General features: G+C 39.5%; 1 protein-coding gene across 3 annotated transcripts in view; it reads left to right on the forward strand.

The window, feature by feature from the left end:
* The window catches only part of ATM (ATM serine/threonine kinase), a 3,174,581-nt gene that overhangs the window by 2,539,493 nt on the left and 620,013 nt on the right, over nt 1–15,075 (forward strand). For all 3 annotated transcript variants that reach the window (XM_044072618.1, XM_044072619.1, XM_044072620.1), the window contains one exon: nt 3,005–3,222. In XM_044072618.1, the coding sequence (XP_043928553.1) occupies nt 3,005–3,222 (218 nt within the window). The remainder of the gene's footprint in view (nt 1–3,004; nt 3,223–15,075) is intronic.

Raw genomic sequence — 15,075 nt, forward strand, 5'->3', positions numbered from 1 at the left:
CCCCTTTGCCCCGACCTTGCTACATTTCTGGGGGATAATATTCAAAGCAGAGGATTAAAATCCCATTCTTATGCTGATGACCTGTGGCTTTGCCTCTCATTTCCTCAAGACTATGTGAATGCATCCACAGTAAATTGGTTTAAACTCAACATCAGTAGAATGATTGCTTTGACCAGGCATGCCGCCATTTGTAATTCCTCTGTTTTAGTTTATTCACCAAGTATTACTTGCAGTGGTGACAAGGTGGAATTTGTGTCAAAGTGGTGTAATTTAGTTGTGATATTTCACAAACTGCTTACCCTTAAGGGCCAGGTTTCTGCCACTGTAGGATCCTATTGCTGTTATCTGATAAATATCTCCCTGATTAAGCACCTAATGCTGTCAGTTGACTTACCTTTGTTGTGCATACTCTGATTTCTTCATGTCTGAATTACTGAAGTGCCCTTTACCTGAGGCTACCAAATATTAAGCTTGACTGCTGTAACTGGTGCAGAAGCCTGCTCTCTCTCTCTCTCTACTTACCATGGTGTTTAGATACCAAGTTATATAAGTGTTCTGGTAATAGCATGGGTTACCTCTTCTGTCTTACTTCACCTATAAAATCATCACTCTTGTTTGTCTTGCCCTTCCTAAGTTGGTACCCTCATGACTTAGGGAACCTTTAAGCTTTTTGATCATCCAACCATGGATTATTGGATGTTCCAAGTGTTCAGCTAGATTTATCAGGGATATGTTCCTTTGTGTATTAGGGGATGTTTCTTTGGAGGCTCTTAACCGTAGTGGCTTAGGTTGATCCTGATGCTTGATGGCCTCCAGTGTTCTATCAAGAATTACGTTTTTGACCTTGTATATGAGGCTTAGATGTGTCTTTATGTTTATAATTAGTTTATTTGTTTAATGTTTCATTTTAATAGTAGTGGTTAGATGTAGGCACTATTTGAAATTGACCTTCAGTAAAACACAGTCTATGGACTTTTTAAGTTATATCTAAGGGATAGTTAGTAGACAGTGACTTGATCCTAACCACTGGTTATTCTTTATACGTACTCTTAAAAATCCTGCTAAATACCTATTCAAAGTTTGAACTTTATAGTAATAAAATTAGTATTATTAATTTTCAAATTGTAGCTATGCCTTTTTCATTCCATTGGAGTGGACATCAGAATATTTGAACATTCTTTTGCCATGCTGTGTTATCCTTTTTGGATTACTGTTTTTGTTTGTTCAGGTTTGCAGTAAGAAGGCTTATAAGAAGATAGACAACATATAACTTCATACTGTGGTTTACAAATGTTCTTCTTCCATCAACTTAGTATTAGGTTTTGTATTCTGCATTTGACAAAATAAACTAAAACAATAGAACTAAGTATTTACTTTGATTATTTATTTGTAATATTTATATTGTGACGATCTTAGATCTATTTCCACTACATTTCATTAACAGTTAAAATAGTAAGTGGATATTCTTTGGTATTCCTATTGAAAATTCCATATTACTTGAAATGAACTAAATTGTAAGCCTGTTGCTTATCTTGCAGCTTTCATGAAAGTCCTGAATAGGTGTTGATTATAGTTATTGCATGTAATTAAGAGCTGTATGATTTTTTGGTGATTTATTTTTATATTTCTTTTATACATATATATTTATTTATGCCTGCCTACTTTCTTAAACAGATAAGTGAACTGGCCTGATGACTGTTTTCAGCCATTACCTGGGACAGTGGGGCAAGGACAATTAGAAACAATGAATATATTACATGCAAAAATATCACTTAAAGTTAAGTGCAGATTGCTACAAATAGTTACATCAAAGTTGTGTTATTACATTGAAATATATGCTGCAAAAGAAAACTTACAAAACAGTAAATATACCTATGCTCCAGCAAAGAACAGTAGAAAAGACTTGTACACCTTTTACTAAGTTGATGTGCACAACTTACTTAGATGCTAAAGTACAGGTAGGCAATTTGCCCAGTTGTTAGGTAAGTTGGCTGCTAAAGCAGTGTGTGATACAGACTGTAACAATGGAAGCAAATTTATAAATTATATTATCTTTCACCAGGAAATCTTTCAGTTCCCCATACTCTGTTAATATCCTCCTCACTAGGTAGATTCTGGTGACAGCCTAGCCTAACCCATCCTCCTAAGGTATATATGCTTACAAACATCCTCATCTTACCCCCCCGGCACCTTACAAGGCAAGCCCCTTTTCAACATAGGGATAGCAGCCTGCTTCAGAAGAAAATAACAAAACAAATAATAGGATCAGTCCAAACAAAAGAAGAAAAAAAATCATCTTACAAGGACAGAAACCGCAGGACCTGTGTAAGTGTTTCAAAGTAAAGGGTCAAATTAAGCTCTCTAACTTCAGCTCTAAGAACCCACAACCACAGTACAAGTTCCATCCGTTACTTTTCCTATTAATATTCATTTACATAACAGCTACAACAGACTTTTGGACTCACCATTGACGACTTTTTTTTTTTTTTTAATGTTAATCGGATTCTACATTTGTTCTTACCCTGGTGATCCCATTACATTTAAGGTCTGAAGAGTCTTTAATACAAATGAAAGCAGTCACCTTTTCTAGGTGTTGCGGATCCTCGGTAATGGATGCTTTTGTTGCTCTTCCACCTCTGCCTCATGTTTGTATCAGTCTTGTGACATTGTGTCCACTTTTATAACATTCAGAGAACATCAGAGATATCTGTCACATACAAACCAGTTTCAGTTACTATCTGTATTTGTATTAAAAAACTGACTGCTGAGTATAGGCTCAGTAAAGTTTATTTAGATTTATTGTTGTTTTTGTAATCGCAGAGCTTTGGCTTTTTTTTACAGGGTGTTGTTCTTGTCCTTTATAAAAGTACAACAGATATAGAACTTTTTTTCCTTTTGCTTCCAGTGTATGAGACTGTTTATGTAAATTTGAATGGTGTCTAACTAGCAAATATTTTTGTTCTTAAAAGTGTTCTAATACAGTTACCTTTGTTCTTGATCTCAGGCAGCAGAAGTTGCAGAAAGTCACAGCAGCACAAACAGCGAAGAACTCAAAAGTGCCAGAATGAAAGCGTTTCTGTCATTGGCACGATTCTCAGATGCTCAGTACCAGGGTATAGAAAACTACATGAAATCATCTGAGTTTGAAAATAAACAAACTCTGTTAAAGAAAGCTAAAGACGAAGTTGATTTGATGATTCAGAAGAAGGTTACAATGAACAGGTAAAACCAACAAAAAATACCTCTCTATTCTATACCATTATAAGTAGCACCAAAAATGTGCACTTTCCTGAGCCCGAGCAGTTACCATCTCATATCAGCAGTAAAGTTCCCTTTACAGGTCTAGAAAGTAATCTGGCTTCTTCCGCATTATTAAAAGTGCAGAATGTGGGACATTTACAATTCGTCTTTGCATATCGTGGTGTCAACTTCAAAATGCCTCACTGTCCTTTTGGAGATTTGTCATCTCACGTGTTATCATGGCTATGGTATAAGGGGTCTTATCTTTTGACAGGCAGGTGCCTTATAGATGGCGATTGCAGTTGCTTGGATGTTCGTTACTCCTGTTAGTAATTTAACCAGTCTGCCAGAATAGTGAAAAGTGTTATTGGTGCAAAGGAATTTGTAGGTATTCATTAGTACTGATTTTTAGGATGTCGTAAGCACTAAAATGTTTTTGTAATACTTAACACATGATTTGTAGCTTCTTCACGTATTAGTATAGAACTGTAAAAAGATGTTCATCAAATGTATGTTTGTCCTGTAAAATACTGTTTGTTTTGCAACTTTAATAACTGGTCTCTACTTGAGCTAAATATAATTTTTAGGAGCAGAAATAACAGTGAATCTTCCATTTGTTCTTAGTGAAAGTAAGGTATTCAGTGATAAAGAAGTTATGATGTGCATTTGAAACTTTAAGCAATTGAGGCTGAGACTTAGGTACAGAGTAAAAGTGTCTTTAACTGGCAGAAAATGTTTCTGCACCACACCAAAATACTGTCATTAGCAGTGAATGTGAGGATATGTTAATTCATTTGCCTGTGACAATAAAACCACAAAAAAAAAATCAGTACAACAAATGGAGGAATTAATATGAATTAATTTAGCTGCACTACATGCACACAATCAAGGGTGCCTGCAGGCAGGTGCAAGGCAGGTGCAAGGGGGTGCACTTGCATCCCCCTGGAATCGGCTGGCTAGGAGATTAATTTTTTTTTTTAATTAGAAGTAAATTAAGGGCGTTCTTCTTTAAGAACTCCCTATGCATCCGGTCGTACAAATGGAGGTGCTTGTGACCTGTTTTCGTCTTTTCCATACGTGCGGATGGTTTACGTCTTTATCTTCCGCATTCGCGCGTGAAATTTGAATTCTAGATGGGTGCCAGCAGAGATGCCGTGTTGTGTCCAGGAAGAAGGTATTGCCATTAAAATCGGAGCAAGCAAGCTGTTTTCAGGAGCAGAGAGGGATTCCACAAAGGTAGGAGGTATCTACACTTATTTGCTATTCACCCAGTGTCTTCATGATGCCAATTTGTTTTTAACTCTTGTTTTTTTTTTCTCAGTCTGACATGTGATTACACCTCATCATTAAAAAAAAAAAACCCCTTTTCCTCCTTAGATGTGCACTTTTGAGGCTCACATATACTCTGCAATTGCCCATTCCCACGGGAAAACTTCCAGAGACCAGACTTTTCTCAATAGCATTTTCTTAATTCATGCTTGAAGTCAGACCTTCAAAGTGAAATGCCTGCACCATTTTCTACTTTACTGCTATTTCATATCAGTGTGAAAGTATTCATTAGACAATTTCTTATTTAGGTTATCTTTTGTAATTTGTTTAACAGCAAACTTGCTGAGTACTTTCTCATGAACTTGTCTTTCTGTTTTATTTTCTGTATTTGTGAATCTTTGTTACTCACTACATAACTGCCAAACATCTGTTTGCCATGTTGTTTCAAATCCTGGATGTGGTAATCCAGATATGGAAACAATAGAGTCCTATATATTGGGACAGTGACCATAATGTTTCTCTGGTCTATTACCCTAGCTATGCTTCTGGAATCTTTTTAATATTTGTTACCCATGAAATATTGTGCTGCTTGTTTCAGCTTGTGGGGAGAGGGTACAGGCCCTTCCTCAATATGTTTACTTTTCTTTATTTCCTGTAGATATGCCATAATTTTATCTTTAATCCATTTTCTAAACTATTATCCTGGTAAGGACTTAAATGGTAACAAGATGAGGAGGTAAAGTAAACTTCCCTATCTCCTGCAATATTCTGTAGCTCATTCTATATAATCCTTAAACATTCCCAGGAAAACTGAAGGTATAATCTGACTAGCATGTGTAGGGCCTACCTAGAGCAGTCCTCTTAATCCAAGGTACAACAAGCTGTGTACTTCAAGGTCCTCTAACATGTTTATCACTGAGAATTTTCCAAGCTACCATGCACAGAAAGCTCATTTTGCAATATTTTTCCTCCAGTATCTCATTGCTTCAGTGACTAGTCCATGATTATGACCTTTGTATGACCTTTGTTGAGAATGATTATAATCAGGTCTGTAAACGAACAGTTTTGTGTTACCAGTTAGCATGTGTTGTTGCCCCATAGTCTGATAAAATGCCTGCAGTTCTGAAACTTTCTACTCATTCTTTCTAACTCTACTTGTGAATAACACTTTCTTCTTCTTTCAGCTTTTCCTGGTTAGGGGTCGCCATAGTGTATCACCTGTCCCTTGTGATTGGCAGTGGAGTTTTACGGTGTTGAGTTGCCAGCCCAGCACCCAACCTTCCACAGAAGGCACACACATGCACACACTCACGCCTAGGGCCAATTTAGTGTCCATTCCACCTACAGCATGTCTTTGGGATGTGGGAGGAAACTGGAGCACCCGGAGGAAACCCACATGACCACAGGGAGGACATGCAGACTCTGCACAGAAGGCACCCCAGCCGAGGATCGAACTGGAGAACCTCTTGCTGTGAGGCAGCAATGCTAATCACTGTACCACCATGGCTGTCCCTACTTGTGAATAACACACAACACTTAAATTCTGCTACTTGACATAGTTACATCCCCTGTCTCCACACACAGAGAAAAATCCACAGTTTTAGATAAGAGAGCAGTGACCTCTGATTTAGAGGTGTTGATTGTTATACCACCTACTCCAGGGCGCAGGGGGCATTAAAGTCATTGAAAGCTAAAGAGGAGCTTTGTCTGCATACAATGAAAGTATGACCCTCATGATCCCAAGTGGGATAGTCGTCAGATTTTGGCTAAACCTTGATATTCTGTACATGAAAATCATACCATAGAGTGTATATGAAACACAGCCTTGCTGAAATATTGTGCTCTGAATATGGTTATAATACTTTCTCCTGAAACACAGACGCTGAAACTCATAAAGGAGGAGTCTTGGGAGTCTGTCTTTTCGCAGTAACTCCCAGAAGACATACTAGTTTAAATGGAAGTATGCCTTTTACCAGTCCACTGTACCTTTGTGAACAAATTGTGGTAAACTCTCATGGCTCTTTTAATATCTGTGTAAATGGAAAGAGCTGACCCACTGTCTCAAAGACAAGATAGTCTGCATTGCTCATTATAAAATAATGACATGGCTATTAGACAAATTCGAGTCCTGTTGCACAACATTTAATTTCCTTACCAAAAGGTGATAAAGTATTGCTGAAATCCATTTAATCTGTGTGCTTCAGATTACTAGCATCATAAGTAATAACCTATTCATGCACCTCAGTCAAGCTGGACAGTTGAGCCCTTTACAGAATTCAGTTCTGCAGCTGCATGTTTGTAGAAAATAAGAACTTGGTGTGTCCTGCAGACTGTTTATAAACATTTTCTCTTGCATGACCCCCCCCCCCCCCCCCCCACACACACACACACACACAAATTGCTCATGCAGACCTCTTCCATCATTTTGTAATCTACAGTGCATTTCTGGTTTCCAAGAAGAGACTACAGTTTTAATAGTGATACACAACGCATTATAGTTATAGGTTCCTAAATTGTTACTAGCCTAATGGCCACTAGGGCCTTTACACACCTAGCTGCACACCTCAATTAATTTGTATTGCAAGTATCATCATTGTGTATGGGAGGGGCATTAGTAGCAAGGTAACTAAGGAATTTTGGGGGGGGGTGTTAGTTAGGATAATACTTTGCTTATTGATGGCCTTTGTCCATAAGGACATGGGGCCAGACTGGGGGCAAATTTACAATTTCCCATCCAGTTGTTAAGGTTTTCTTTGAATGGGGTCAGGGATGAACTCTGTTTTATATGGATGGGGAGCCTATTCCATATTGCAAGGATCCTTTGGGGGACACAGCTGTCTCCAGTACACCCTGTTTATATCAAAACAAACTTCAGATGCTTGGATATAGTGTTTTAGTGTTTCTCCTGTTTGTTTTGCACATGTTATACAGATCCATCAGGGCTGGGTCTAAGGAAGTCCTGTAAGCCAGGCAAAGATCCTTTGTCAGCAGCATGTAGGACACTAATATGGCCTTCAGGTAATCAGTGCTGGACAGGGGTATTTATGCCCTGGATTCTCCTGTTGAGGAACCTCTGTGTGGTCTCTCCAGCTGCTGAATGTGCTTTGTAAAGTACATGCCGAAGGGGGCATTGTACTCAGTAATTGGCCTTATAAGAAAAGAATACAGGGATGTTATGACCTCCTTGTCCCTGGATGAGACACCCTTACTTATGAGGTGGGCCATGTAGAAAGCTTTCCATACAACGGAAGCAACATGGTGGTCAAAAGTCAGGTTGCTAGCAACCTGGGTGCCCAGATCTCTCACAACTGATTGCATGCTTAGGATGTTGTTATTAATGTGATAATATGTGGTGACGTCACTTTCCCCAAAGGGGATGATGATGCATTTTTTGGCATTCAGCCTGAGGCCATGTTTCTGGCACCAGTCATTTGTTTGGGTGAGACCCTCTTGGAAGACGTCCACATCACTTGGGGAATTGATAACCGCTCCCAGCTTGCAGTCATCAGCAAACTTGGTCAGCCACAGCCCACTGGTTTTGGCCCACATCTCAGAGAAGTATATCCCAAATAACAGAGGCCCCAAGACCAATCCCCTGGGGTATGCTGCTCATTTCGAGTGTACTGCTTGAGGTGGCTTCCCCTATTTTGATTAGGTGGGTTCTATCAGTGAGCCAGTTTACTACCCATCTGGTAACATATGGAATGATGCCTAGTTGAGAGAGTTTATCTATTATGCTCGAATGGGGAATAGTGTCATAGGCTTTGGCCAGGTCAAGGTAGGTGGTGTGCACCATCTTCCTCTTGTCCAGTGCTTTGGTGACTGTCTCAAAGTCAACCAGATTTAACAGACATGACCTCCCCTTGACAATGCCAAACTGTGTGGGGTCGAGTGTTTGGAGGTTGGCAATGTCCCTGTTAATGAGGTCCATGATAATCCATTCCATGGTCTTGCAGATCAGGCTAGTTAGCCTGTTGGGGCTATAATTTCCCGGATCGGTGGACACGCCACCTTTGTGTAAAGGGATAACAGTGGCAGTCCTCCACTTGGCTGGGACAAAGCCGGTACTCAGGCTTTGTTTGAATAGGGCGCCTAATGGTGCTGCAAGTTCATGCCTGAGTTCATGTAGGATGCAGCCGGGGATGTTTTCAGGTCCCATGGAGGCTGTATTTTTTGCCTTTGAGAGGGCAGTAAAGACATGTTCCCCTAGAGAAAAGGGGAGGGGGCAGGTACTGAGGATGTCCTGATTTACTGATGGGGGGACAGAGGGGTGAAGTTTTTGCTGAATCTGTCAGCCAGTAGGTTGGCTATATCTACAGCATTTGTGTATGTGGTGTCCTTGACCACCAGTTATGAACAGATCTGGGTGCTTCCTTTGAGATTGCAGACATATGTGAAGACAGCCTTATGATTGTCTCTAGTAGATGTGGCCAATTTGGAGTCTAAGTTGGCTTTACAGGATTTCACTAGTGCTCTTATTTGCTTGTTCAGGCTAAGGAGAGATTGCTTCCAATTGGGCACCTGCTCCTTCTTGGTCCTAGACTGCAATTTTTCCTTTTGTTATATACTTTATTGCAGATGTCCGCCAGACAGGTTTACTCTTCCTTGCGGAGGATGATTTTGTCCTGTTGGGTATTCCTGATTCCATGCATCTATATAAATGCTCGTATAGTACTTTGGTATAGATTTGGATATTGGTGCCAGTTCCTACAGAGGGGAAGGAGGCTGTGAAACTGTTTATACCATTCTTCAGGAGATTGTAATCAGCTTTGGAGAAGTTTTTTGTTTGACCCTAGCTAGAGGGGGTCAGGGGAGATGGTGACTTCGAAAGTGACTGCTTTATGGTTGGATCTTGCCAGGGAGGATGATACTGTAGGGGGTGCTGCAGTGGTTACTCATTTTGGTTAATACCAAGTCCAAGATAGTATCACCTCTTGTTGGGGTATTGACTAGCTCTTCCAAAGAATTTGCATTGATAAAATCGAGGAATCTCTGGGCATTTGTGTTCTGGCATGAGTAATTTTTCCAATCTATGGCTGGGTAGTTAGTCACCCAAAATCAGGATAAAAGGTTGAATCATGATAGATTTGAAGAGGTGTAGATAGGTGGAGTGGGCATTTTGAGTCAAATTTGGGGGCTTGTAGCTAGCTATGATATTAATACGGGTCTTATCAGTTGTTAACTGCACCTGGAGTGTCTCCTGTGTATCATACTTAATAAATATATATATATATATATATATATATATATATATATATATATATATATATATATATATATAAAACTCCACTTCCTTTGATAGGTTGAGAAACCAGGTAAGGCTGGGTTGCTCTTCGCAGCTTTGAATCAGGTTTCTGTGACTGCACAGATGTCAGCATCTTCCAGAGTTAAGAATACTTGCAATAAGTGCAGTTTCATGTTTAGATTCCTAGCGTTTAGCAGCATGACCTTTAATTTGCATTTTGTTGAAATGTTTTATGTTGGTAGCATCAACCTCATGATGTTTCCTAAAAAAGGTACTATAGGGGAGACAAGGGCCTTTGCCAGAAGCCTGAAGCCCAAGTGGGACAGATGCAGGCCATCTCTAGCAAAGCATTGTGGTCTGCCGATCATATATTCCCAGGCTGACAGGTACTGGATCCCCCTGGAATGACACCAGAAACTAAGCCAATTGTTAAATCAATAATTTTCTGTTTGTATCGAGGCATCATTCTGGGTGACGGTAGAGTGCTGCTTAAGGCTAGGGTCATACCTGCCTGGGACACATATTCAGCGAGCTCAATCATGTATCTCTTCATATAGTCTATGATGGTACATCTCAAGTCGTTCACGCCAACATGGACTATGATGGTCATAACAGTACTTGTTGAGAGACATGAGTGCATGTGTGATTATGGCAGATTCTGACACCTGACAAACAACTAACCGTGACTTTCGCCTTATCTAGCCTGGTGAGAGGCACGTCTTTGTGTCTCACAATGGAGTCTCATATGACTAATATGTTGGGTTTATGGTTAGGCCTTAGTGGTTGCGAGACACAGGTGTGTGGAATATGCATGGTATTTGGTGTGGAGGGTTGTGGAGTTGGTGTGTTTTTGCCTCTGACGTCTCCTTTCTTTGGGTTTGTTTATGTTGAGAACCTTTGCATATGTTGGTGTGTGTTGTGTAGTTGTGGGTGGTGTTTGAGGTGTGCTGATTGTACTGACAACCTTCTCAGTGCCAGATATACTGGCATGTGAGGGAGAGAACATACACTCTAGGTTCTTAATGTAATTACATCTCTCATAAATTGTGTCGTTGGGTGGTAGCAGTAAATGGTTGTCCATATACATGAGGCAGTTGCTACACTGTCTCGGGATGCCCATACCAACCAGGCTAGCGGGAGAAACCATAAGAAATTGTCCATCCATATTTGGCAGAATCTGAGGGAGAAAGGCCAGGGAGACCTAAGGGGTAGGCCTAAATCCCAAGTGCTTAAACCAAAACTAAGAGGCTTAGAATAACACTTACAATTTCAACAGGCTATAAACATGCAGTAATAAATGCAACAGAAAAGATGTAATTGAACACTTTAGAGAACATGTAGCAGCAAGTAGCAGAAGAAAAAAGATGAAGTAATAGAGTAGGAGGAGGAAACACAAATAGTGTATAAGCAGCTGAATAGAGTGTTTTTTTGTTTTTTTTTTTTTTTTTTTTTGCATTATATTTTTGGTCTGTTCCTCATAAAAATTCTGTTTTTGACAAATCACTGGGATGAGCCAAGGATTAAAGTTATTAAATAAATGACATGCATTTGAGTTTCGGACTTGATATCCTTCAGAAAATATATTCCAACACAAATCATGTTATTCTAGCAACTTTCTAAGTGTGTGTGTGTGTGTGTGTGTGTGTGTGTGTGTGTCAGAGAGAGAGAGAAGAGAAATGCCCTAGTTAGATCTAGCAGGTGGAATTTATTGTCAAGTGCATTTTCAAGGAATTGTGAGCTTCAAGGGAAGCAAAGGTTACTGCTGCTCATGCTGAGTCTGCTTAAAATGTACAACTGTGTTGTTTAGCAAATGGTATCATTATTGTGGTATAGAATTTGAAAGCAGTGTTAACACAGCAGGTAGCATACTTGCATCTTGATGCAAAGGGCTGTATGTTCCAGTCCTACAGCATGTACATTTGTATTTTAAGGGGGTATAGTACTGCAGCGTCCTTAGTATGTCCTCCTTTGGATGAGACACCTAATAAGTATGAACCTGTTTTTCAGCTTGCCACTCACTCCCTATTGCAATATACCAGTTTACCATTTCTTTTAATGTAGCACAGGCAATTTATTCTTCAAGGGCAACAGGCACTGCATTTGTAAATTAAACACTGAAATATAAAGTTGTTTTCTAGCAACAACCTCTTCATTGGTTTCAGATCTCTTTAATGTGGAATTATTCAGATGACTTTTCTGCAGAGATTCTGCATATTTATTGATATTGGTGGATTGTATGACAGAAGTTTGAATGGCCCTTTACGGTTGAAATGTTCTGAATTGGGCAGGTTGTCATTATTGGTTCATATGATTTGTTTCATTGCTTAAAGGAAAAATGCTCAGAACTATAAATTTAAAACACACTCTAACAAGTGGTGCTGTATTATACAAGGGATATAATTAAATTATTATGTAGTATAATTAATACAGTCAGGAAGGTGAATCAAAGAACTTTTGCATGGTTTTAAAAATGTGTGCAAGGAGCCTATGATTTGGAAACAAGCCAAAGGTAAACTTACCCTGCCACTGGCCAGATGCATGTTCGTTGAATGTGGGTTTCGATGCTGTTTCAGTGAATGTGGGTTTCAAAGGTAGAGAAGTTTTAATGCTAAGTCTGTTTTCATTGTAAGACTATTGCTTTGTTTAGGTTTAGTAAATGTCTATCAGTGTTTGTGCTATAAAATTTGAAATAAAAGTTGTAAATGAAATCCGGATATCTGTAATCATTGTAGAAGTAAAGCATAAAACAGTATGCACACTGAGAGATTTGAACAGTGTCTATGACAAATGGGGAGAAATAGCCAAGTAATGGGACACTGGAATGGCTGCGTGGGCAGTGGTGGTGGTGCTGAGTGGGCGGGGACAGCAGAGGGGGTGGGGCTGCATGGGCGGGGCTTGGGTTTGCACCCCCCCCCCTGCAAAAAATCCTGCGGGCTCCCTTGCACACAATGTATTCCTCACACCACTATGTGTGCTGAACAATGGCATATATAGCTCAATACTTAGAACCAGGGCTGTGAAAGAGATATTCCAGGAGAATGCCACTCCTGCAGCCAAATCCTTTATGTCCTTTGTGTCCTCTGTAGTAGGTATACCTTCTACTCCTGAAAATCCTTGTCTTTGAGGAGCTGTAAAAGTTTGGTCTCTTTATGGCTTTGTAGAAAATACAGATGGACAGGAGTAGAGATGAAATGTCAATATAATTAGAACTTTGAGAACGTCAGATGAACATTTGCCACCTCTCCTGCCAGTCATATCAGCCATTGTATTTACATGTACGCTTGCTAACCTGTAGTAAGCCAAACGTTAGCTACCTACTTCATTGGATCGCTGTTTTCTAGCCCAGTATCAGGTGTGTCTGCTGTGTCTTGATTGCTTTTAAATATCAGAAGTCATCTTGCCATCTTAGCGACCTTTCCCTATAAAAGGAATCAAAATGCCTGTATCTTTTGGGTCAAAAAATTGTACACAACTTCTACACTTGGTCTTTGCATTCATAATGCATACTTGACAAGGGGCTTGAGGACTGCTTCAGAAGTAGCATTATAGTTGAATACCAGTATGTCTGACTCCAAGCTGAACACACAGCTCTACAGTAATCTGAATGTCTGCACAGAAGATTTTGGGCAATTGATTAGGGGTACATTTGACATAACATACACTCAGGCTGACTGCTCCATTTGTATTGTTTTATAGGTAACATGCTTGCATTTCTTTGTTTTCCCTAATAAGATTTATCAAGTCTGGCAAATTGCTGCCTACATCGGGTCAAACCTATATGACAAGCAAGTTAAGGAGATCCTACCTGACTTCAAGGAGGGATGTTTAGAGATGTCTTCATTTCACCACCTCTTGTGTTCCCAAGGGGGTATCTAAAGAAAGAAATTAGCCCTTTAAAGACAATTTAGTTCTTGTGTCTCACCTCAGTAGAGTAATCTACTTAGTTACATCCATTTGTTCCCCTAACATTTCTGACAGAGTACTCTACAGTGAAAACTCTACAGTTTTCAAAATCTTCTAACTCATTACACTAATAAAAAATATTCCCAGTTACCTCTCTCTGTCTTAATACATCTTTGTCTACCTGAGGAAAAAGTCTCTGAAATTGGCTTAGGGTATAGAAATACACTTCCAAGGAAAAATCGTAAACCTTCTGGAGTTTGTTGCATACTTGGTAACCATAAAGATGCCCTCCCATTGTTCATTTGTAAATTGCATTTCCAGTACCTCTTCCCAATCTTTTCAAACCTCCCTGATCGATTTTTATAATTATTGAACTTCTTTTTTTTTTTTTTTTTGCTTCATTCTTCCTGTCTGTATAGGATGTCTTCATCCAGCATTGGATCATTGGTCTCTTAGGAAACTCATTCAGTAGAAGAAGATAACAGTGACATTCATACAAGCTTCTTTTACAAGAAAATGACTAGTTGTCTGCAGCAAACTTAATAGGTGCTTATTTTCACATTTTCTTCATCCCGATCACAGATGTTGCCTTCATTTTTAGGTACTGTGTCGATGCTTTCAGTTGAATACCTTATACTTTGGTTTATCATCATCATAGTTTTTCTTCATGGAGTGTCTCACCCAGCTAGCTGCTTATCTTCATGACCTGGAGAACTACATTTTGCTGTATCAGTATGATTAGGTTCTGATAGTCCCTTCTGAATCTACTCCTTTTTTTGCATGAGACAAAACAGTACAGTTTAATTCCTGTTCATTACTGTGAATCTTGTGAAGTTTCATCCATGGCCTTTCCTTTCTTTAACTTCTGTCTCCTTTTGAACTCCATTATTCATTGTGTCATCCTGGCTCCCCTTCATTCACTATTATTAATGGCTTATTGTTTTCTGGTTCTTACACATTTTCATTTTCTCACTTAAAATTACTTAAAATTATGTCAGTTTTGGGACTAATGTCCGCATCAGCTCCAGAAAGTCTTTTATCGTCCCCTCAGTATGAGGTTATCTTATACTTATTATGGCTGTCACTTCTACTGATTGATCATGTGCTGCAAGAATTTCACTGTAGGACAGTCCATTGTCATATTTAGCTAGGAATGCCCTTTTAGAATCCATCTCCTACTGAGTAGCTGGGGACATATGCGTTCCTTCCTGGCCAGGAGACACTCGTGTAGATTGTCTTCCTAGAAGGTACATGACCTTTTCCCAATGATCGCCTCCATACCAACCTGCAGGCACTGCTGATAGTTTCCTTCAGTATCACATCCTGAACTAGGTACTCCTAATTCTGTAGAACAGCCTGATTGTGGTATACTACATCCTAGCGGTAAGCGTGAAGGGAGCAAAATTTCCTTTATTTGA

The sequence above is a fragment of the Protopterus annectens genome, chromosome 5.part0 (assembly GCF_019279795.1).
Source record: "Protopterus annectens isolate FY-2018-M chromosome 5.part0, PAN1.0, whole genome shotgun sequence".
Lineage (NCBI taxonomy): Eukaryota > Metazoa > Chordata > Ceratodontiformes > Protopteridae > Protopterus > Protopterus annectens.